The sequence below is a fragment of the Manis javanica genome, chromosome 6 (genome assembly GCF_040802235.1).
Source record: "Manis javanica isolate MJ-LG chromosome 6, MJ_LKY, whole genome shotgun sequence".
NCBI lineage: Eukaryota > Metazoa > Chordata > Mammalia > Pholidota > Manidae > Manis > Manis javanica.
In genome coordinates this window covers 71,161,340-71,185,818 of record NC_133161.1, presented here as the reverse complement: position 1 = coordinate 71,185,818, position 24,479 = coordinate 71,161,340, and the positions used below count along the sequence as shown (strand labels likewise).

The window sequence follows — 24,479 nt, the reverse complement described above, 5'->3', positions numbered from 1 at the left end:
ATTTAGGTTTTAGTGAACTTATTTAAATATATAATAAAGGTAAATAAAAGAAAACATATAAGATAGATATTTCAAACTATAGTCAAATATAAAAAATAACAACTTTGGAGAGAATATAACTTAAAGAATGCTTTACCATAGGTTTTTTTCCTCATTCCATGGCTTGTATTATTTAATTCCAAACCAATGTATAAATATTTCTTAATAACGTAACATTTTTAAACTTTCTTGATTAAACAGAATCTTGAGCATAGCATTAAGAACACAGGTTGTATTAAATACTTACTTCAGGAAACCTTGCTTGTGTTTCTTACTCTCATAATTTCCATAAACTATTTGCAACAGTAGACTTGCCAGTGTTATCAGTTTAGCATCAGGAGTTGTATAAAAGCCCTTCAGTAAATTATATCTGGCTTCATCAAAGAGAATAAGAATAGCTAGTGGGTCTTCAATCTTAAAAGAAAAAATATAATTTGATTATCAGGCTACAATTTCCTGTTAAAAATATACAACTTGTCACTGATAAGTAAAAGTAAAAGTTATGCATTTGTATATAAATAAGCTGTTACTGATTTAGAATGGGTTGACAAATGTTTTCTATTAAAGGCCCAATAGTAATATTTTAAGCTTTATAAGCCACATGGTCTCCCTTACAACTACTCATTTCTGCTACTGTAGTACAAAAGCAGCCAATACATCAACAAATGGGTGTGGCAGTGTTGTAACATTTTATATAATGGATACTGAAGTTTGAGTTTCATAAAATTTTCACAGTACACTGTACTTTTAAATTACATTAAAGGAAAGCATAAGACCTTTTTCCAAGTTTTAAAACTTTAATGTTGCACTTTATCCAAGGTTCATCTATGTTATGGCATGTTAACAGAACTTCATTCCTTTCTGACTGAATAATATCTTATTGTGTATATATACCACATTTTGCTTATCCATTCATCTGTCAGTTTGTTTCTACCTTTTTGGTAATATGATTAATGCTGCTATGAACAACAGCATACGAGTATCTGTTGGAACTCCTGTTTTCAATTCTTCAGTTATATACCTAAGAGTGCAATTGCTGGAATGTATGGTAATTCTGTTTAGTTTTTTGAAGAACTACTGAACTGGTTTCCACAGCGGCTGTACTGATTTACTTTCCTGCCTACACTATAGAAGGGTTCCAATCCTCACTAACACTTTTGTTTAGTTTCTTTTTAAAATTCTCTTCTTAAAGTGTGAATCCTAGGAGGTGTCAAGTGGTTTCTCATTGTGCTTTGATTGGCATTTCCCTAGTGACTAAGGAAGCTGAGCATCTTTTCATGTGTTTGTTGGGCATTTGTTTATTTTCACTGGAGAAATGTTATTCGAGTCCTTTGACCATTTTAATTAGGTTGGTCTTTCTGTTGTTGAGTTGTACTTCTTATATATTCTGGATAGTAAACCCTTATCAGATATATGATTTGCAAATTTTTTTTCCCATTCTTTAGGTTGTCTTTTCACATTTTTGATCACTGCAGCCTTTTAGTAAGTTTTGAAACTGGGAAGTATGGATCCTCCAAATTTATTATTCTTTTTCAAGATTGTATTGGTTATTCAAGGCCCTTTGCAATTCCACATGTATTTGAGAATTCCTTTTTCATTTCAGCAAAAAGGCTGCTGGAATTGTTTAAGTGATTGCATTCAATCAACTGCCTTGCTAGTTACAGATATTTTAACAATATTAAATCTTCCTATCGAAAACACAGATCTTTTCCAGCTACTTAGGTGTTTTTTAATTATTTTCAGTAACGTTTTATAATATTCAGTGCACAGGTCTTGCACCTCTTTTGTTAAATTAAGCTACCACTATATTCCTAGAAATTAAATTTATTCCTAAAATTATTCCTATTCCGTGTGGTTTTTCTATCATTCTATTTATGTGATTCTAACATTTTTAATAAATAATATCTTCATTTTTGGTAAATTTCATACATATTTTTATGTAACTCCTAATATATCTGACTGAGAGGATCAAATCTATCTTTGGTGTAATAATATAAGAGGGACACTATGAGTAGTCAGGTACAAAATATTTACTAAGTTTAGTCACTGAAATTTGCTTACCTATTTAATATTCCCTTGGAAAAAGAATGAGGAAATGCACTGTATATTTTGGAACTTCTTTTTTCACAACTACCACTGTATTTAGACTATCATAACTAGGTTAATTTTTAATATCTCCCTTATGTTTCTTCTTTGTTTATTCATCCTACAGATGGCATTATTTAACCTGTCCTCTTAAATTTATAGTAATTCAAATCCAAACATGCTTTCTGGAACAGATCTTTTTATCAAATATAAATTTGATTCTCATTTTTATTATCTATGTAATTCTCTGCTTGATTTGGCACTTATTGACTATTAGGATAATTTATGTATTCCCTTTGTGAATATGAACTTCTCCATCCAGAATATTTTTTCTGTTCTACCTCCAGCACTAATATATCTTTCTTCTTTTGAAATTTACATACTAATTAGCCCTTTATTAAATTTATCTTTGCTATTGTACTTCCTTTCTATTTATTCTAAAATTTTCATCCATACAATCTGTCTCCCATTTTGTTGCCAATTCTCTTTAGGATAGATTCTGTATTTCTTTTGTATTCTAAGACTATGGAGATGGAAATGGGAAAACCAAGCAGGAGTTTTCAAGAAAAAGGACTCAAACTCTACCATTTAGCACAGGAATGAGAGGATCAACAGAAAAACAGAAGTAAAACTCCCTCGTATAGGAAGAACACAATTTCTGCCTCTAGTGTCTACATTAGAACTCTATAGGCTCGGTGTGTGTAAATAATTATAAGATTTCCAAGCAAACCTTTTTTTCAACTTCCAAAGGAAGTCTCACATCTCTTCTTAGGAAAAGCTGTGGTGTTTCCCTTTGGGGATCCAAATTAGTCAATTCAGCAAGTATTTCTGGCCAGTCACGAACATGTTGTAAGGGTTTATGATAAGGCTTGAGTTGAAGGCCTGAAAAACATCTTTCCTTTTATAAATGATAATGCAAAAATAAATCAATTTTCTCAACAGATATAAAGTTCACATTAAACTATCTACACTTAAGTACTGAATACTCACAAAGGCCTAAATTTAAATCAACATTGATTTAAAACAATATTACTACCTAATTTGAGGCTAACTGCTTTTGTTTCCAAGAATATAAAAATTATGAGAATAATTCTTAAATTTTATAAAATGTATATGAAGATCCTTAATTCCATTATAGCTTATTTAATTATGATACAATTAGAAGTTGGTGTTTTAAAAAATATATAATTAAGTCATTAGATAACCCATCACAATAACCTCCACTAATTCCTTTATAGGTTTGCAATATTCTGAGGTACAAATCTATAGTGACTTTAGATTGATTTTAAATAAGATTTGATAGAAAACTAATAGAAAGAAAAAGGACATTTGTATTATTTTGAAATGAGCACTGAAAATAGAGGCAATTTGAATGAACACTTCATTTAAAGACATTCAAATCAAATTTCACTGCCAGGGAAGAAAAGTTTTGGTTTTTACCACTTAAAATATGCTTTGACTGAAGCAGGGGAGAAGGAGCCCTAGAGCGTTAACTGTTTCAGCAATTTGAACACTAGTAATTAATATAAAGAACACCATATCAGTTAAAAATTTAAAAGTCAATAATTAACTGACATTATACTTCAGTTTACCAACCCACTCCTAAAAAGGAATAAGGAGTTTTACACAACAGAGTTACAACTTTCTTACTGAGGTTTTCTGAACAGATCCAAATAGTGAAATATTGCTGTGTTTCTTGAGAAAGACGCATTCCTTCCATTATCTGCTGAACTGTAGTATTATTTCCATGTTTCAGTTCAACAGAACGGTATGATCCATCCATTCTGTATATTCGAACTTTTTCATACTTGGACAAGAATGATAATAAATTATACATCTTGGTTAGAAATAATACATCCCAACCTAGCAAAATGCTTTAGTATCAACTTCATATGCTTTATTATAGATTTCTAATAGGGAAAATATCAGAAATAACTGCTTCAAGCAAGAATCTGTTGGCAATATCTTTAAAATTTTTACTTTTATTATTTATATTTTCTAACATGCTTTCCCCTAGAAGCTCCATGGTCAAGTAAATTTGAGAAACTAAGACAAATAGGTTTTGAAAAAATAGTCAACTTTACATTTTTCTGAGAGGATGTTTTAAGGCTGTTAATAAACAATGTAAATATATGAGAGATACAGAGTTGGTTACTGAATCTGGTGTGTGTTAGTTAAGTATCTCATGAGTCTAATAGCCACAAATTACACTGTAGAAATGTGTACCAGGCAATAATTTGTCCTAAAAGGAATCTGTGGTCTAAGACAGTAAGTTATGGAGTAATGGACCTTAAGCCAGTTTCTTTTCTCCAGTTCAGAAAATTCCAGAGAGTAGTAATATTCTCAATACATTTTCATTATTGTGGGAAGTAACTGATGAACCCAAACAACTTCCATAACAGTTCATTTTGGATAAAGTTGCCTAATTTCTCTAATCTTATACATTTAAAATATAAAAATTATGCAAGGAATAAAAATGTGTTTTAACTATACAATTAAAAAATAAATTGCAATGAAGTATAATATCAGGGTGCCTATACTACTAATTTCCTTGCCTTTGTCTTGTGCTCATGGAGTAGTGTTTTGACAAAATCTTTGTGAGTTCATGGTGAGTGTGTGTGTAGTATTCCTTAGAGACAAAGATCATGTAATTTACTCTTTATCACTTGTCAGTTTCAGCATTTCATGGTGTTAAATTCACAGAAATACTAAAAAGATACTTATTGTCTAGTTGATGAAAATATCTGGGAAAGCTTAGACAGAAGAATTACACTGCTTAGTATCAAACTTTTATACTTTATCTGTTCATATAAATCCTTTTATCTAGTTTGTACATTGTCAAACAATTTTAAAACATGATAATTTTATCACCACTATAACTTTTCAACGTAGCTGAGTCTTTTGTAATTGTTAATTCTCTTGCTATCAATGGTAATTACTTCAGACATCATCAAGAATAGAGATTATTCTGGAAATTAGATAAAAAAGTGTTAGAGATATTTATTTATTTATACATTTTGTATTTTGTTATGCAAGACTAAATGTCCAAATGTTAGAGATGATAAATTTACTACTTACAGGTTTTAACCATCATTTTTTTTAAAGCAGTAAAGAAGCCATTCATCCATCTATCTTTCCATGCTTGCCACAGGTCCTCAAATACTTATTTAAATATTATGCTTAGCTCTAACAATTTCTGAAGATGATACTTACGGGTTTGTTAATGGCTTCTTTCAATAATTTTGCAGCTTCTTCCCAGTTATTCTGTTTGTTTTCTTCACAAATATTTAAAGGGGATCGCCCTTGTTGGTCTGTTATGTGCTATAAATATGGGAAAAAAGAAAAAAATTAAGAAAAAAGGCTTTACAAATATATGGTATTCTAAGGGAAAATATCACTTAATCAGTTAAATTTCATAATAGATAAGACTTGGCAAGTACTAAATATTAACCATATTTAGTACATACTATACTTAAACATGAATTGTCAAAGATGAAAGACAAAGCACTCATCAGTGTGACTGTTTCTTAAAAGCTCTGATTATGGATAAAACAAAGGTTTTGTTAAAGCTATTATTTTTCCCCTTTAAAAATATTTGTTAATAAAAAATCTAGAAGATGGGTAGAAGATCTTTCTCCTTAGAGACAGTTTTGAGGAAATACAATGTATTACAAGAAGAAGTTACATTTTATTTGTATTTGGGAGATAGATGGTGGTGATGGTGGCAGAAAGTAAATGTAATTAATATAACTGAACTGTTTATCTAAAAATTATGCACAAAAGCAAAGTTAATACATAAATGTATCATTCATTATAAATAATAAGTGAAATTTGTTGTTTTTCAGTTGACCTCTCAAGTATACAATTGAACATTTTAGCATCATTACTTGTTATTCACTGCTTGAACACTAAAAAAATGAAACCTGGAAAATAACTTACTCTGTCAACTTCTGGATGGCTTAGGAGAATCTGTACTATTTCAGCATGTCCTCCGCCAGCAGCAAAATGAAGGGGAGAACTAAGCTGTCCATTTAAAAGGTTTGGATTGCACTTTCCTTTCTCTAACAATATGCGAGTAGCCTCAACTTTTCCATACCTACAAAAAAATAAAACTTACCTAAAAAAAGGCATTTGGAATGTTTTAAAAATCCAAATATTAGATGATGTCTCAAAGAAATCTAAGATTTTTTTTTCTAGGGTAGAGAGCAAGAGGTTAAGACATTGATGTAAATGTTTTCAGTGTCTATTATTAATTACTATGGTTCAATTCAACTGTTTCTATTGCTAACCAAATGGGAAACCTCAAATATAAGATAGAGCAGATGATGAAGAACCACCCAGAAGAGGTAAAGTATAAAAATAATAAAATAGGGAGATAAAATTTTCAGTCAAAAATAGGTTCAGAATCACAAAGTAATTAAAAAACAAACTTAATAATGCTTTTCATTTAGGTCTGACTGTGATTTACAAAATAGGCCCTAGACATAATGGTATAATGTAGCTACTGTATTAGGCAATGTGGAGACACAAAGATGTTGTTAAGTTACATGGTCTCTGCTCTGATAAAGGTTTACAGTGTAATCAGAGAGGTAAAACAAACACTGGATGAGTTATGTAATGTATAATTTAAGTAACAGTTTAGGATATTAACAAGATATTATATATATTTGTCAAGTAAAAATAGTATATAATTAATGCTTAAAAAAGGTCAAAAAAGGGAGATTTGCCTTCAGTCAAAGATGGTCCTGAAAAGTGTTTTAGAGAGAAACAATTCAAACTGTCTTTTAAATAGGAAGCAACTGAAGAGATGTTGCAGAGAGGTTAAATATTTCAGGCGGGGGAAAACAAGAAGCAAAGCAAGGACCCAGAAGAGCACAAAGCACGTATCAGACATAGTGAGTCCACCATTTGGTCAGAACCAGAGACTTATATAAAGCTGCAATCTGAAGCAATGTTGGAAAAGTAATTCACTGTTTGTAAAGAAAAGGGGGGTGGGTTGGAGGAAATTTGCTCTAAGACATGGTGCATTTGAGGGGAAAATAGCACATCTCTAGAGCTAATCTGAGTTGTCAACTTTTCTTTCTTTGCTCTTTGGTTTTCTATACCCTGAACCTACCACTTGTATCCTACCTCTTCTTATTCACATGACTTTTTGCTCATGTCCTTTGCTATTCTTGAGATGTCCTTTTCCCCCTCCTCATTTTATTCAGGTTAAATCCTATTAGTAGTTCTCTGGAACAGTTTAAAATCTACCTCTTCTATAGTCCCACTACATTTTGGAATTTTATTTTTGCTTTGTTTACAAGACTTACCTCATTATCTCTACTTTCACCTTAATTTATACACATCTGTCAGGCTGGAAATTCTTCAAAGGTAGGGACAGTGTCTTTGCATTATCCAAACTACCTTATACATAAAAAATGAGTGACTAAACTGTTCAGTAAGCAATTGAAAATGCAGCTTGATATGCAGGAGGAAGGCCAAGGCTTGGAATATCTATCTGAGAATACACAGACTCATATAACTTAAAAGAATTACTGTTAAGGTTGGCAGAATGGATGAAATCCTTCTGAGAGAGAATTTAGAGAAAAACAAACATCTTGGAACAATGAAATGCATCTTGAAAAACATTTTTCAGGACAGAAAGACAATAAGGAAGCAATTCAAGAAGTAATAAAAATAATTAACACATATATTTTATAAGATGCTTTAAAGTTTTCAAGGTACTTTCTTATATAATTATTAAACATGTATCTTCACAGCAACTTATGAGGCAGGCAGAAGTTTTTTTATTGCACAGATGAGAAAAATGAAGCTTGAACCAGGTAACTAACTTGCTCAAGATCTCATGGGTACAAGCCAGAGTGAGAATCCATTTTCTGAACAGAAGCCACACTACGTCAATAATGATAATAAGGTAATAACAATATCTTGCATTTGTACTGATCTTCATTATAACTCCATTTATGCCCCTTCAACTCCAATGTATTCTTAGCATGAAGAGAGGGGCAACAGTATTAAATGCTGCAGAGCAGGGAAAGAGATCAAAAACCCAGAAAAGGTTAAGCAGGTTCATGAAGAGTGAAAAAGAGAAGACAGTGAGTATAGTCCACTTAACTTTTAAGTCTGCCTGTGAAAGGAAGGAAAGAAACAGGATAGTGGCTAGAAGAGGCAACACGTTCAAATTAAATGTTGTTTTCAAGGAAGCAACCATGTATATTAGAAACAAGAGGAAAGAAGTGTAGAAGAGAGTGAATTTAATGAGGAACAAGAAATAATTTTATTTGCATACCTATGATACAGGAGAAAGATGGAAACAAAAACTGATCATTAGGGGTAGAGAAGACAGTTCTGATGGCTTCAGTTTTCTTTGAAAATAGGTGAAATTATCTAATGGGAGTAGAGAAAGAAAGAAAATGGGAGTTTACGTGCTAAAGAGTACAAAGGTTTAGAACAGCTTATAGGGGAGTAATATAAGGCTACAGGATAAATGAGACAGAGGACAGACAGCTAAAATGAAGGCCCAGTGAAATCAGATGGAGTAACTTATAGGCAGCCAAATCATCATAGTTCTAAAATACTCTCTAGCAATGATGTGAAGTCTAAAAGTACTGTCAGAGAGAGAAAATACTGACTTGAAAGGTGAGAGAATATGGGATGTCACTGAGACTTTTACTGAGTGGCTGACAAGTTACCCATGAGGAAAAAGCCAATTTAGACAGTTTTGGAAAGGGGTTATTCTAATAAAAAAATCATTTTTAGGTATGTGGTCACCAACAAAAAAATTTAAAAGCTTGGAGCAATCACAGGGGTAGTCCTCAAAGAGTGATCCAGAAACCCAATGAGGAGTCCTAAAATCAAATATATTTTCATACTAACACTAAAATATTATCAGCCCTTTTCACTCTCACTTTCTGCTAAGTATACAGTGGATTTTTCTAGAGGCCATGTGATATGCAATACTGCAATAATATGGTAAATAACATAAGATAATTCATATAAACAAAAGCCCTTTGGGATCCTGTCATTTTTAAGAATGAAAAGATGTCCCAGGACCAGAAAGTTTGAGAACCACCAATCTAACAAAAATCCTCATTTTAAAAATGAGAAAACAGACCAAAAGGGGTAAATCATCTTGTCTAAGCTTCTAGATAGGCCCCAAATCCCAGTCTGTTGATGAGACAGCCTAATAATCTTTTCCTCAATCCTTATACCAGTTAGCAAACATGAGAACATTTCCAAGATAAAGTAATTTAAGTTCTTTACTAAATAGTTAAATCAGTTTTCACTCAAATTCACATCAAATGATCTAACTGATTAAAAGTATTACAAGTGAACCATACAACTCCTGGTATATTAAACTTGGTTATTATTTCCAGCTGAGAGAAAATTAATTTTATCAAAAGGTTAAAACTCTCTTCCTTGGTATATCATAGCAATAAAATTTCCAATTAAAAATATTATGGTGGATTAATGAATTTCAGATTTTGACATCAAAATCGTTATCTTACTAGTAACAGCCAACATTATTGCATGCTTACTGTCATGTAGTCTCAAAGAATTTATTTGCATTTTCTCCTTTAATCTTAAGAAAGGTACTATTATTAAGTCCATCTTGTAGTAAGAAACAGATCCTTAGTGGCATTAGTAATTTGCCAAAGGGCATACTTTTAGAATTTAGAGTTGGGACTGAAACCTAGGTACATTCCAGAGCACATTAAATACTATACCATACTTCTGTTTTTATGTAATAGGAAGTTGAATATATTAGCATCTTTTATTAGAAAAGAAAATAATCCTCTGCCATTAAAAGAGCAACAAAATTGCCAAATATAAATTTGGGATTCCTAAACTAAAATTCACTGCCTCAGTCTTTCCCAATTCCACAGTGTACTTTCTAAGGGTTTGAACTATGTTCTCCACCTCTTTTTGTTTAGCTCCAGGTAAAGCATGTGGTTTCTTTCAGTACTGCTGCTGCCAGTATTTACTAGCCATCTGAAGAAAAACCTGTAAGATCAGTTAAAGAAGACTTAAGGTAACTTTTTCCAAATCAAAAGATATAAAAATTCTTTATAATGGGAAAACAATTAAGGCACGATAGACTAAAGGAGCATATTTTTAAGGAAAATTGCATGTTAAAAGCAACTATATTTAGCTACTTGATCACAATTTTGGAATCAGTGGAATCAAAAGAATTTTGAGCTGGAAGTAACTCTAGAAATGATCTAATTAATGTACTTTATATGTAGAAAAACAAACAAGATCCAGAGGTGAAGTGAAGTACCTTACTCAATGTTATGAAGCTAAGAACTTTATAGATATTGAACAGGCAGTATATAATATAGGCTCTTCTTCAACTAGCCAGGGAACTTCACTTTAAACTAAGTAAGTCAAAAGCAACTTTCCTGTAAGAAGTAACGGTAAATAACTTTATTATATCCTTTCTAAAGGATGACCTATAGCAAATAGTTAGTTACTGCTATGAAAACAAACTTAAGAACTCAGCCCATGTAAGGGAGAGTTAACTATCATGTGAGAAGAGTAGACGAGCTAGAGCTACATTGCACAACTAGTGGAAAGAGCTAACCCCAATCCTGTAAACTCATCCCTCTCTTGTAAAAAAAAAAAAGAAAAGAAAAAAGTGACTCTAATGAAGGCTTTTAGGGGCTTCCTGATAATACAGCTTCCCAAAGAACTAAACATACTTTTCTCACATGATGCAAGGTTAAATCATAAAGGGTTAGTTAACACATGTAAATTTTAAAGTAAGGATAAACAAATATAATGCCAGTAAAAAACAATAGATTGCAAGGGTGAATAAGGGACCATGTGCTGTGCAATGACACCTGCTAGTCATTAGCTATCCTACTGTTTGACCTGTAATGCCTAAGAACACTAATGATACTCTTCCCATGGGGTATACACTGCAATTCTAAACAGTGGCACATATACAGTAATCAAAGATCTAAACAGAAAGCTCATAGGCAAACAGGGTACAGAAAAAGTGGCTGGAATGAGAATAGTTTTGAAATGAAACACTAACATTTATAACTGAAAATTCATTTGTTCTAAAAAGAAAAGAATAAGTAATCCATTACCAGCATGCATAATGAATGGGCGCCCAGTGGTCACTATCTAACTGGTTGACTGAAAATCTTTCATTGAGAAGATGGCTTAGTAGTTCTGAATCTCCTTCACAGGCACTTCGATGGAGAGGAAAATCATCTACCCATTGTCGTTCCCTGATCATTAAAAAGAAATTAAAAAACAAAATAGCACTGTTGAAATTCAAATTGTTTCAAAACAAATGTGACATATCTATGAAAGCTATATATCACTAAGCAGCTGCAAACTAAATCATTTATGCAATGATTGCATTGCATACTAATTACATGTATTATTTTAAACTATTTTAATATTAGAATATACTAAGTTTTAAAAAAACAATGGGGAGTAAATGAGAATAGTACTTGTCTTCTGTGACACTGCTCATGCTTCTCTGCCATTTTTCCTGTTTGGGAATTTGGATTTTTGAGTAGTCTGGAGCTCCTAGACCAAAGTATGGATTTATTACCACTTTATCTACCTAGAAAGGGAAAACAAAACAAAAACAAAACCCCTTAAGAGGTTTGGATATTTGATCTTTATATATAAATAGAGCTAAGTGTGGATGTCATCTTAACATTTACAATTACTAATAGATGTATTTATCTCTGGGAAAAAAATACATTTGATATGAAATGTCTTTGGAAATCAGAGTCAAAATCAATTCAATTCTTACCCGGTTTGTATACTGAAGATCTGATCCAAATAAAGGATTGTAAATACAGGTATCTGCTTTCTCTAGGGCTAACATTTTGCTCTTTATTTCTAGTGCACTATAGCCCATATGAAGTGAATTTTCTGTCTGACCTGATTCAGTAGCATATGCAGGGTTTATGACATTAGTTTTTATCCGTTCAAGAGGAGATGGTCGAAATAGAGCTGGAATAAAGTGAGACTGTGCATGACGTTCATCTAACCACCTAGTAAAATAGAAAGAAGAGATAGTAGACATATGTGTTCAAAAGTAAAGATGAAAAAAATATACTACTACCCAACTATGACATGTGATACTTTCTAGTATTACATTCAGTTATTTGTAATTTTAACTAGTGTTAGATAAATTCTTCATTTATTACCAATAAAAGTTTCATTAATGAACACAGCAACCTATTTTTTAAAATGCATATATCATTATAAGATAAAAACCCCTTTCAAAAAACATGAAGTACTTTTAAAATATGAGCCACTGGGATATACGTAACAGTAGCTCTGTTGTTACAAAAAGACAAAGGCATGATAGGTTAAACGATTTGTTCACTGGTAAGAGTAACTCAACACACAATCTAGTTTTGTACAAAGGAATGTTAATTCTTAACCCAGGAGACAATCTGTCACTTTTTAAGAAAATTAACTGTGCAAGGAAACCAGGGCAATCTTATCTTTGAGGTTTTTCATTTTTATATTATACTTCAGAAACTTACCATTGTACATATATTACTAATATGTATTATTAATTTCATTATTTTCTTCCAAAAGTGTCTGTTTCTATCAGAGCTAATTTTTACTATGAACATGTATTTTATTACAAAATATTTTTAATGGCATTTCTTACTTATCCAAGGCTATTAACATCCTTGCTGTAAGGGTAGCAAAGTGAGAGCTGGATTCACTACAGACTCGCATAATGTCTTGGAAGCAGTAAAAAATTGGGCATCCTGGAGTATATGTATATTTAGTATTATCTGAAAAAGAAAAATGAAGAATGATGTCATCATATAAAAGGATGAAAACTGCATGTTTTTCATTTAAAAGTATATAGTATGTTAAAAAAAACTATCAAGTTAAACATAAATTGCTCCAGATTTGGAATTAGAAGACCTGGATTCAAGCAATGGCCAACTCTGTGAACTTATCCACTTGGAATTAGATGACCTGGATTCTTGGAGGACTGCAGAAATTGTTTTTTCTTTCTTTTCCTCAACAATGTTGTAAAATTCTGATTAGTAAGATTTCCAGCACAATTTAAGATACTGAACTTTTTAACCTAAGTATGGTTGTGGAAAAAAAAATATATCTGTAATGTGAGAGCTGGCTAATAAAAATATGCGTAAGTACTGGGCAGCAGCAGGCTGATGGGATGTCCACAATGGGTCATTAATATACCATCACTATTACTACTACCTTACATGAGGCCAAAGTGATTTTCACATCTGATACCTCAATGAGGTCTTTCAGCACTATGAACCAAGCAGGAGCAGATACTTATTTTATACTAGAGCTGGGAATTAAACAAGTGATTTGCCCAAGGGCACAAAATCAGTGTGGGCTGCAAGATCTGCCGTGCAACTCCATAGTTTTTCTGTTAGTCCAGGATGTCAAAGGCTTAAATTAATATTCACATTAGGTCTAAGTTCTTTAAATATTACGAGTGCTGTTAGGCAGAATATTTTACAACTATTACTGACACCTTCTTGTCCCAAATACAAAATAGGTCCTGATCATAATCTGTTAATTTTCCAAAATACTTAAGGATTAATTTCTATCCTGTCTACAGCAGATCCTTTGAAAAATCCCTTATAACCTGAAAACACTTCACTTCAGTTATGGCTTCCTTACTCACTTCTTCATTCTACTTTTAAAAACAAACAAAAACATTACTGTTCAGTTCAGAAGGCTGATTATTACTCTGAAATCAAAACATCTTTAAGTAACAAATTTCTTCATCTTCTATTAATGTAAAAACATATATTTTACAACAGTATTATAGTAACTATGAATGAGAACTCATAAGTTCCTCAGGAAATAGTTTAACTTAGCATCTAAAATACATAAAGACTCATAAGATAGAACTTAAGCCTTTACCTTTGATGACTGATGGTACAATAAATAATGCTGCTTCCCTGCCCATCTTCTCCCCATCCAGAGGAAATTTCTTCATGAGTACCACTCGTTTTCCTAAACATTTTTTTAAAAGTCAGTAAAGATAAAAATAAGGGGTTTAAATTTATAAGTTGCCTTGAGAATTAGACATATATTTTAAAGACAGCATTAACAGGAATTAGAATACAAACAGTCAATTTTATTATATGCCCTAATAAGAACTGGCAATTCTGATAATAATGCAAATCATTCAATTGATAATAAGCCAGTAAATTCATGGTCCTGATCTTGATTCACTAGACAAGAAGCTGTGTATGCACAGAAAGGAAAACTGTCCTGTTAAGGATTGACAGAGCAGCTGAATAGCAAGGCATCCTGTACGGTAAAGAGGCATATACTTCCTCACTCGTCTGGGATGTACATGGTAAGAATTTTATTATTGTCTAAGCTGGCTAAGGAGGGTGGTATGTATAAGTTACAAAGTCTTAAAAGTTTAGTAGCTCTTCATTTAATATTCAACCTCCACTCTCAATTTCAATTTTTATTAAAATCTGATTGGGCTACAAACTATTGTTCTGAATTGCAACCACCATTGGGAGTTTATTTTTCCTGATTTGGTAGCCAGAGGGCTATAAACAATAATCTACAAGTTAGCCTCTCATCTTCTAGATACCTATGCCATTATTTTGATCAATCTTCTCAATCTCCCCAACCCAAGAATTGCAGAACCTTGTTCCTGATTCAGGTAGGAATGCTTGGCTGTATGCCTTTGGTGGACCAGGTAGACATGAGCTCGAGCAGCTTCACTTACAGAATACTAGAGTCAATATTTGTGATTATTATGGCCCATTATAATTATAGCCCTCCCCAAAATTATTTTACAAAATGGACACGTATAAAATCTAAGCATTAGATACAGAATAACATTCTAATAAATTTCAGAAGCAGTATTTCTTTTCTCGGGTTTGAGGTCTTGTCTCACTTAATCTTTCCCATCTTGGTGCTTCCCTAAACCCAGTTCTGATCCATTGTTTTAACTGACAACTTTGCAAATTATAGATGTAACTATGAGATCTGTTGTGGGGGAAAAATAAAAGCACTGACTACAATTTGGGAAATAAGGGTTCTAGTTCTAACTCCTCCACTAATGGGAATGTGATTTTAGCAGATGGCAACGTAATGTCTGCATTTCCATCCTACAGATGTGAAATGACCATTTATCAACTCACAGGACCAATTCCAGAATTTCATGAATAAGTGTGGTAATGCTTTGTAACTATATATAGCACTGCACAAACAGGTAAGACATAACTACTGCTACTATAAAATCATTTGTGATTTTCAAGTGATGCTTAGAGAAGGAATCATATCACTCTATAAAAATACTTCACACATTTAGAAAGGTCAATCGAATAGGATAGTCAGAATGGGCTTTGGCTTATTAATTGTCTATTCAGTTAAGTAAAAGTTCCCTATTTTAGTTTCTTTTATTAAAGGCTGCCTGAAAATATATCAGTACATTTTACTGTCTAAGTATAGAAGGCAAAATTGTGCTAGATATGTTTCAAGATGCCTGTCTACTCATAACTTCTCCTAAGAGAAACTACCCAGCCCTCTGAGACAGGGGACATTTTGTTAACATGACACCACTTCCATCCCCCTTTTGGGTGAATGGACCAAATGGTAGAGTTTGGCTAATTCACAGCAAATTATGGCTTGTTGATTTTCAGATAAAATACATTATTTGGGCTAATCAGACTTGTCTCAGGAATTTGATCTCAGTATAAATCCTGCGAATTATAACAGTTTAATAACAGTAAAACAAGTCTGGGTGAAAATTTATCAGAGAAGTCCAAGACTGATATAAAAAAAGACATAAATTGGTGGCATCCAAAAAGAGTCTTTCACATGCCTTGATCACCCACAAAGACAGTCCCCTTCTTAGCCAAGATCAATTTCTAGATAATTTTATTAAAAAGTCAATCTTATAATTAGGGAAAAGAGATTGTGGGACTAAAAGTGTGTACCAAAGATCTATGAATTTATGCAGAAGCTTCTTATAATCATGAGTTACAATGCTTACAGTCCCAAACCACAAAAACCCTTCAAGCCCTATTGGGGAGGTTACCTACTGGGGAGATAAAATATGGTGAACAGTACTTCCAAAAGTTATGTTATGAATTAAGGATTTATACATGGGCTATCTTTAGAGAATAAACAGCCCTAATAACTAATATGTTAAATCACAGGATTCAGCCTTATCTGTACAACAGAAACAGTCTCACTACCAAAAGAGATGAATTGGACAATCTCTATAAAGATTAACAACAGGAGAAAACTCTAAATAGGCTTTAAAAAACTAGAAAGTAGGCACAGAGAGGTATACTTTACCTAACAATTTTCAACTGTTGTTTGACTGAAATTAGCATTTTGTTTTTAATTATAATGCCTGAATCTTGGACATAGTTTATAATTTCTGTAACTTCTAACTGCTGTTTGCTCCTCGGAAAGCTACAGCCTGAGAAAACTGATCATTAATTTTTAATCATTTTTATAGACTATACAGTATCTAATATTTTTAATGGGGCCTCAAGATTTCAGGGTTAATTCTACAATCCCATTTGAATCTTTGAAAAGGGTCTTCTTCTGGTGACCAAGGGGAGAAAAAACTCTGCTAACTGGTAACTTAAAGGATTCTCTCCAATGCATGAATTTAACTTCTACTTAGTTATATAGAAAGGTTTATAGTTTCCTCTGTTCTGGAGTAGAGAAATAAAAACAATAGCTCAAAGATAATCATCTGGGGAACTATACTTCTATCAAAATACTTTGTGCTTTCTCTTGGTTTCCTCTCTCTATTGAACAAATCAGTAACACCGTGACTTACTTAAATATTTCCCAACTTAAAAAAATTAGTCAAGTTATTTCTTGAAGGGACTTGGACGTACCTTAAAAAGCCTTTGAGTCTTTTTCAAGTTTTTAAAATGGAAAGTAACATAAAAATACATTGATTTTAACATATTTTAAATATCTTTCTCAATAAGCATTTAAAGTAAACTGTTAGAAAGAAAAGTTTTTTACCTCTGATACCCTGGTTTGCAGGAGAAATTGGTTTGGTGGTTTCTACTACATAATCCAATATGCCTTGAGTTACTTCACTCTTGCCTTGAAGTTTAGTTTCTAGCAAAACTTTCTTTCTCTTTTTTTTCTGTCCTTCAATGGGAACTTCATGCAACAAAATCTTAGATGAGAAAAATAGTATTAAAAGCTAAAAATTAAATTTCTTGCCCTAGAATATAATAAGCCAGCAGTCTTTCTTGGCCCAAACTGCATATTAAAATAACCTGGAAAACTTGAAAACAATTATCAGTGCCCACTTCATCTCAGACCTATTAAGTGAGAATGTCTGAGGAGTAGGGTCCTGGTATTGGAAGTTTTAAAGTTTCCCACATCCCTCAACAGTGCATCCAGGATTGAGAACCAGAAGTAACAGCACGGCTGACGTAGCAGACTCCTGAGAAACCCTGCAGTGTCTTTTAATAGGTTTCAGATAACTAACCTTTAAAAAGCAACTTAAGCAAAATGCTAGAGAAATTAATATATTAAGAATAAATTAAGTATTTATGATGCTTAGAACCTGCTGTATAGAAAAAAATAATAATTCTGGGGTTTTTTTTGTCTTTAATCACATTTACTAATATATGTAATATAATTCAAGATTACAGAGAAATTACTTAATTGCCTAAGTTACTTAATGAAAGGTAGATTATTTTAAATCAACTGGTAGAAGGATATTATTAATAAACTGTTAAACATAGTTCTTTGGGGAAATAACCAAGAGCAATGTTTACACTGGAATTTTGAATAGGCTGGTTTTTGCAATGGTTTTGTAAGTTTAGGAGCTCTTCCAGAAATTGTACTAAAAAGTAAATCTATATAGGGAAAATTCAAACAAGTGACTTTTAATATCTAATAACATGGATGTTATCAATGAATAGAAAAACGGTCAAAAGATATGCAGCAGAACAAAAGACAGTGATGGGCAGAGATTTAGGACTGTCAATTCTAGGTTGTCAAAATCTAGGTTGTCAAAAAAAATTCATAGGATATGGTTAAGACTTATATGTAAATGAAAATGATAATGGAGAATGACATTCAATGGTAGCAAATCAAATGTTAAAATTTTTCTCACTTCATATGACTTAGCTCTGTATTCCCGAGAATTGAGACTGGCAGTATTCTTTGGACGAATGACAGCAATGTATACATCTTCTATGTTTTCTGGATTTCCCATTGCTTTATAAAACAAATCCCTTGAAAGATTAAGTTAAAGGATACATAATTACCTTGAAAAACAAAAGAATAAAATGCTAATTTTTCTTAAAATATATATATTACCTAAAAGGCAAGCCAGAGATGACTGACTGTATCTTACCACTTAACTATTTAAAAGCATTAGCTTATAATTTAAGATTTCCTTTGAGTCCCTTTTTCCTTTTCTGTTAAAGGTAAAAAATTTTTTAGTGGGGGTACACATTTTCATAGGTCTTAATTGCATAAGAATCCACCTTTTGAACCTAAAAAAAGTGATAGGATTATAAAATGTCTTGTAAATACTAGGTAAATTATCATTTGAAATAGTGTCAATCAGCATAATACACACTTAATTCCCATGAATTACACAAGTGAATATTATAGTGTTCATAGTTTGGAAACTGGAAATAGGAAGCTGCTATTGACATTCTCTCCAGAATCTTTAGGAAGAACTTTGATATTTTACATTTGGATGAACTAAAGATAATTTATCATTTTCTTTGGAGGTGCCTACCACAGAGTCAAAAACATTTGGTCAGTTGATAAAAACTTTCTCATGATAACAAGAATACTTTCCATTTCCATTATCAATTCCCTAGATAATCCAAAATATTTTTTTCCAAATATATACACACACACACTTTTTTCCCATACTAATTTTAAGTGTCCACTGGGCAATTTCCGGCAAGTAACTGAATTTTAAGCACTCTCTTGGTTGTTTAATAGTCCTGTTTCCTAAGTGCTATTTCTAATTTTTTTGGTGGCTAGACTAAAATGAATCTTTGTAATTTCATTTATCTTTCTAAAAAAAGCTTCCTCTCATTTACTGTCAGCAAATTTCTAAAAGAATATCAACAAAGGAGTTTCTTTCCTGGCCATGTTGAGGTAAACCTTCAGTTTTTTTAAAGCCCATTAGGCATTAAAATGATCTGTTCATATTTAATGAGTTCCTATTGCTCCAACGCTAATAGAATAAAAAGAGATCATTTTTAAGGAAGGTTTTTTACTGTCATTTGAAAGGAGACAGAGAAACTTAAATCTATTTTCTCAACTGCAATTAATAGTCATTTCAGAACCTTTAATTCACATCCCTATATAATAAAAAAATGCCTCATAATTGGAAACTTCCATTAAAAAGAAATTCTTTTAAAATCCAGTAACTTTTGGCATTGTAAGAAAACATTAGCCTAAGATTAAAACAACCATTAATATTGTACAAAAATGTTTAATTATTTAAATTTTAAATTTTATTTTAAATTATAAAAATTTTCACTGATTTGTATCCAGAGAAACTACAGATATTTCACCAGAGAAACTACTGTAAAACATTAGGATTGAGACATTTCATTTTGTAAAAAGTTTTGAGGACATCTCATTCACTCTCCATACCTCATGGGGTTTTTTTCAATTCTGCTTTTCCATAAGAGCATTTAAAAAAATTAACTAGTTAATTAATTTTTATTGAAATATAGTCAATACACAATTATATTGGTTTCAGGTATACAACACAGTAATTTCCATAAGGTCATTTTTAAAACCCACCTCATGCAACTCAGCTTCCCTATACTAAGTGAAAAGGATAAGCCCTTTTACTGTTCAGAATTTTTATTTGGAAATTACTTTCCACCTCAGATAACAATAACTTCAAGATAATACAATCTCACAAATTATGAATATATGCATTCTTCCTTAAAGACTGCAAGCCTTCAGAAGACAGACATTGGATTGTGAATACACTGTGTACCACATCTGGCACAACTGCAATAACTTTTTTTCTGTTCAGTACCTAAAAGAGAAATCAAATAATTCTGCTTCCTAAATACAGTTTAAAGCAAATCAGTTTTTGTGATGGTCAACTCACAAATGCTTTATTTAATACTAGTGAAATGCTTTATTTAATACTCCTCTCTAGAATATTTAGTATTGCCTAGTACATTCAATTTTTAAAAGATAAACAAATGTAACAAAAAAGACAAAATCATGAGGATTATAGTATTTTCTTTTTACACTATTTATTGTTAACATACCCTCCAAAGACTCTCAAAATTTATTTTCAAGAAATATTCATACTTAAGCATTTGAAATACACATACTTCAGTGACATGAAAGACGGAAACAAAGACTTAAGTTAGGAAAAGAATAAAAACTACTAATTTATGAAGGCAAAACTAATAAAGCAGAAACACATGCAAAGGGATTGGAAGTAACTTGAAATAAAATTAATAGAGGAAGGTATAACTAGAGTTCCATATGTTTAGACTGAGTTTTTGTTGAGGGTTCAACTAAAGTACAGGAAATATGTGGCATTTTGTTATATGGCTCATTCTATTCTGGAAAATGCTTAAACATAGACGATGATATGCAGCCTAAGTAGTGAGACCTTACAAATTTAACAAAATGCCAATAAAGTCTTTAATAAGAAACATTTGCTGTATTGAGTACAGGTGGATAAACTTAAAATATTTTGCCATGGAGAAAAAGAGAAGATTCAGTATGTGAATATGGTATCATAAATTTAGTAAGCACAAGCAGGCAAAATGATTTATCAGTTTGTAAAGTACATGGTAATAGAAGTGACCAACAACAATCAGAAGGTGCAGTAAGAACAAAAAAATGGAGCATTATATTGGGGATAATGCTTAAGGTGTTCCTGAGACATAAAAAGATCCCCCTTTCTCCAACGGTAAGCAGTATTTCTCAACCTTTTAAAACCCATGTTAAATTTAAGTAACCAAAGCAAGCTAAACCAAAAAAATTTTACAATCCACATAGGTGAAAGTCGCTGATAAAATTTTCTTTTTATCCCCTCTAGCCAAAATGATTTATCAAGTTTTTACTGCTTTCATTATCCAAATATAACATTTAATATGCTTTTAAAATAATATGAATAGCTAACACCTATAATTATGTGCTAGACACTGTGCTTTACATATATTAACTCTTTTCACTCTCCCCCAAAATCTCATGAAGTAGGTATTATTATTGTTATTCCCATTTTATAGAAGAAAAACTGGAGTGGCTAAATTATTTTGCCCCTTCCCCATTCCCCTGGAACAACTATTTGAAAGCATTATAACACTAAAGAGAAGAGATGGCAACTAAATATCAGTAAGAATTTCCCTGCAGGAATTTGTAGACCATAAACCTCATCCTTTTGCTACTCAAATTTGTTTTTACTAATACAAAGAGTAAGTAATAATAAAGTAGAATAGGAAAGTCACTGGTGCTACGTCTACTCAGCTTGCTTTCTCATTGTTTCTAACCAATTCTACCACTCATCACTGATAATTTTCAAACTCTATTTCTAAGTGACATTCTATTCCATAATTTAAGACATTTGATAATCTTCAAATAGCTTTTGAAGGCAATTATACTAAATTTGGAAAACAGAGAAGGAATGAAGTAAAATTGGCTGGTAACCAAATGAATTCCTACAGTGAACACCCTGTACATTTGGGGAGGTTTTGGGGAGCATGATTTCATCCGTAATAAATCTAAATATGCTATAGATCAGCTGCTATTGTAGATCTACAACCCAATTCGAAAGGAGAACCAACTAATACATTAACATGGCGTTAAAAGCAAAAGATGATGAGATGAATTATGTTTTTATATTGTTATGAAAACATTTTTGAGTTTTTGACGTTTTTCCCAAATAAAATGAGGACATCAAAGCAGTTTCAAGACTGAGATGCAGAGAGAAGCATTTGTAAACATAAACTGTTAAGACAAGCTCTCCAAGACAGTGAGACGGGAATGTTGGTGAGATCCTGTGTCAAGACAGGTAGATTAAAGATTTCTGGGGAAGCCAAAAATACCATGGAGAAAAAGCAAAGAAAGCCTAAAGTCTTGAAAGGTGGAGAACAGCGGAATGACAAGCTGTGATTCGCTTTCCCTGAAATGACAAACATCAACACTCTTCCTCCGCCACCACCCATCAACGTCCACTACCGGAAAGGATGTGCACGCCTCTTTGCTTAAAGAGCTACCACCCAGTGTGTCTTTAGTTTCTTGGTTTCTACTTGTATGAAATAAATTCCTTGCCTGGAGAAACTAGATCTGGAGATAGCTCGGCTTCCAACCTCTGTTTTCTTTCACTGGAGTCTGGATCTTGCTCCTCCTCGTCTCACCTGTGCGGGAAACCCAACGGTCTAGCCCGTGCGGGCGGCGAAGCACCTCCGGGCCGCTACATTCAACTCACTGGATGGGACAGTCACCTACGGGCGGGGGGCCGTCACCGCTTTCTCATGGTTCCTTCCCTTCTCTTTCCCAGCGGCCTGGCCCAACTTCCTGTGACAGGAAACCTTCGGCCGTCAGCAAGAAGGGGCCCAGCGTGTTCGGCCGCTGTCCCCACCACGCTCCACGAGAGTCAGAAAAACTCTTGCCTGCTGGCTTTTGACTGTCCTAGTGCCTCTTCGCACTCAGCACCAAACAGCCCTCACTGTTCCCCGAAGATAGGCGATTCCAGATCTTCAGAGGCCTTGGCTCTCCAACCAGCAGCTACCGGGGCGAGGAAATCACTTCCGGGTTGACACCCCCGGCCGCCTCGCGGTTGGCGGCGGAAGAGTTTCCGGGTCGGTGGCTGAGCTCCTTCCGCTGGTGCTGCTTTTCGCTGGGGCAGCTGGCGGTTGACTTGGGGACTGAGGTGACGGCGGCAGCGGGCGCGCCAGCGGCTTGGTCAGAGGCTGGGGGGGAGCGGAGGAGGGAGGCCCTGGTGGTGCGCGCGCACGCAAGACTGGAGCATGAGCCGGACTTGACCGCGAGGCGGAGGCAAGAGCCACCGCCCCCTCTTCCTCTCTCCCGAGCGAGGCGGCGCGGCGTCCGGAGAAGGATGGGGGGCGCCCGCCCAATCTGAGCTTCGCCGCTTGGCGTCCAGCTCACGCCGCGCATTCACCGCGGGCCTCCAGCGCACACCCGCGGCCCCAGCAGCCTCGGCCCGGCGGGCGCACCCGAGCAGGCGAGAAGGGGGCGCCCGCCCGGGTGGGGAGGGTACTTGAGGTCACTGACTCGGCATGAGAGGCTAGGGCTGCCACGGCGGTGGCGGAATTGCAGAGCTGCGGGGTCCACTCGACCCTTACCTTCAGCCCAGGAAGTAACCGTAAGTCTCAGTCTCGCCTTACGGATCTCTGAGGCTCTCAACCCATTTGGGGCTCGGAGTTCAGCTTTGTCTAATTAACGCGCTCCCGGGTCGCTTGCGGATGTGTCCCTCTCCTCTAGTGAAGGATTGTCAGTCTGTCCCCATTCCTGAACAAGCCACATTTTCTATCTGCCCCGAGGGGCTCTTCTCCCAGCGAATTTGCAACCCTCCTGGTCGCCGTTGCGCTTCCCATCCTCCCAATCTGGATGCATCTTTTTGTCCTTTAGTCCTTACAGGATTTGTGCCTTCCCTTTGTCTGTTTGCATCCCGGACCTTATCGTCTTCCCCACCCAACCTCTGAGACATGGAAAACCACGGGTTCGGCCGATCTCAAAGGCTGGGGTCTTGAGCGAATGGATGGAAAGTGCTCAGGGCTGTGATGGGTGGGGGTAGGTGCAGATGGCTCTAGTGAACCTTTATTTTTGCAGCTTCTGCCACCAAAACAAGAGTGGGCCTCTCCCCTGGACCCTCATTCTTTTCCCGTCCTAGCCATGTTTTCTGTATGTTGCTGTTTGAAGTCGCAGGAAATTGTAACTAGAGCTGTAATTAAGCATCTCCGGAGGAGGTTTTGAGAATTAGTCTCACGAACTCCTTTTACCCAGAATGGCATATTGAACAGTCGTACCGAAATGAAGACCCATTCCAGAAGAGCTTTACATTATAGATCTGACAAGTGAATGTGAAAACAGAAGGCAGATGTTTCAAATATATTTTAGATACCTTTAGGTAATATTTACTGTTTTGGATTTACATTTAGTTCTTAATTTCCAAAGTGTGTGTGTACGTGTATGATGTGAAAATTTATATCAGTAGGTTTTCTTTTAGTTTAAAAAAACACTAAAGTGATTTTTAAAGATTTTAAAAAATCATGTCAGATATATTTGGTAAGATACTATTTTAAATCCTAAATTTCAGAGACCTTTTTGACCGATTTAGATCAACCACCTACAGATGTTACAGAAGGTGCCTGTGACCTTCC

General features: G+C 34.1%; 2 protein-coding genes and 1 long non-coding RNA gene across 17 annotated transcripts in view; 2 read left to right on the top strand and 1 right to left on the bottom strand.

Annotated features, from left to right (window-relative positions):
• Window positions 1–22,869, bottom strand: part of KRIT1 (KRIT1 ankyrin repeat containing) — a 36,144-nt gene extending 13,275 nt beyond the window's left edge. For 2 of the 10 annotated variants that reach the window (XM_073238844.1, XM_017644935.3), the window contains exons 1-13: window positions 22,408–22,867; window positions 18,242–18,362; window positions 17,131–17,290; window positions 14,032–14,124; window positions 12,782–12,911; window positions 11,906–12,149; window positions 11,595–11,710; window positions 11,223–11,366; window positions 6,064–6,220; window positions 5,338–5,445; window positions 3,775–3,931; window positions 2,855–3,006; window positions 287–453 (exon numbers count right to left, since the gene is read on the bottom strand). In XM_073238844.1, the coding sequence (XP_073094945.1) occupies window positions 287–453; window positions 2,855–3,006; window positions 3,775–3,931; window positions 5,338–5,445; window positions 6,064–6,220; window positions 11,223–11,366; window positions 11,595–11,710; window positions 11,906–12,149; window positions 12,782–12,911; window positions 14,032–14,124; window positions 17,131–17,290; window positions 18,242–18,343 (1,730 nt within the window). In that variant the 5' untranslated portion in view covers window positions 18,344–18,362; window positions 22,408–22,867. Of the gene's footprint in view, window positions 1–286; window positions 454–2,854; window positions 3,007–3,774; window positions 3,932–5,337; window positions 5,446–6,063; window positions 6,221–11,222; window positions 11,367–11,594; window positions 11,711–11,905; window positions 12,150–12,781; window positions 12,912–14,031; window positions 14,125–17,130; window positions 17,291–18,241; window positions 18,363–22,407 lie in introns of those variants that run through there. The other 8 variants (XM_037019882.2, XM_073238845.1, XM_037019881.2 and 5 more) reach the window with 8 other exon arrangements.
• LOC140849917 (uncharacterized) lies at window positions 9,828–22,444 on the top strand. Its single transcript, XR_012132317.1, has 3 exons — window positions 9,828–10,159; window positions 14,350–15,349; window positions 22,029–22,444. It is a non-coding gene; the product is annotated as an uncharacterized lncRNA (long non-coding RNA).
• A 50-nt stretch (window positions 22,870–22,919) lies between the features above and the next one.
• The window catches only part of ANKIB1 (ankyrin repeat and IBR domain containing 1), a 162,541-nt gene continuing 160,981 nt past the window's right edge, over window positions 22,920–24,479 (top strand). For 3 of the 6 annotated variants that reach the window (XM_037019879.2, XM_037019880.2, XM_037019876.2), the window contains exon 1: window positions 22,971–23,461. The gene's annotated coding sequence lies outside the window, so the exon portion shown is untranslated. Of the gene's footprint in view, window positions 23,462–24,479 lie in introns of all 6 variants that reach the window. The other 3 variants (XM_037019878.2, XM_073238842.1, XM_037019877.2) reach the window with 3 other exon arrangements.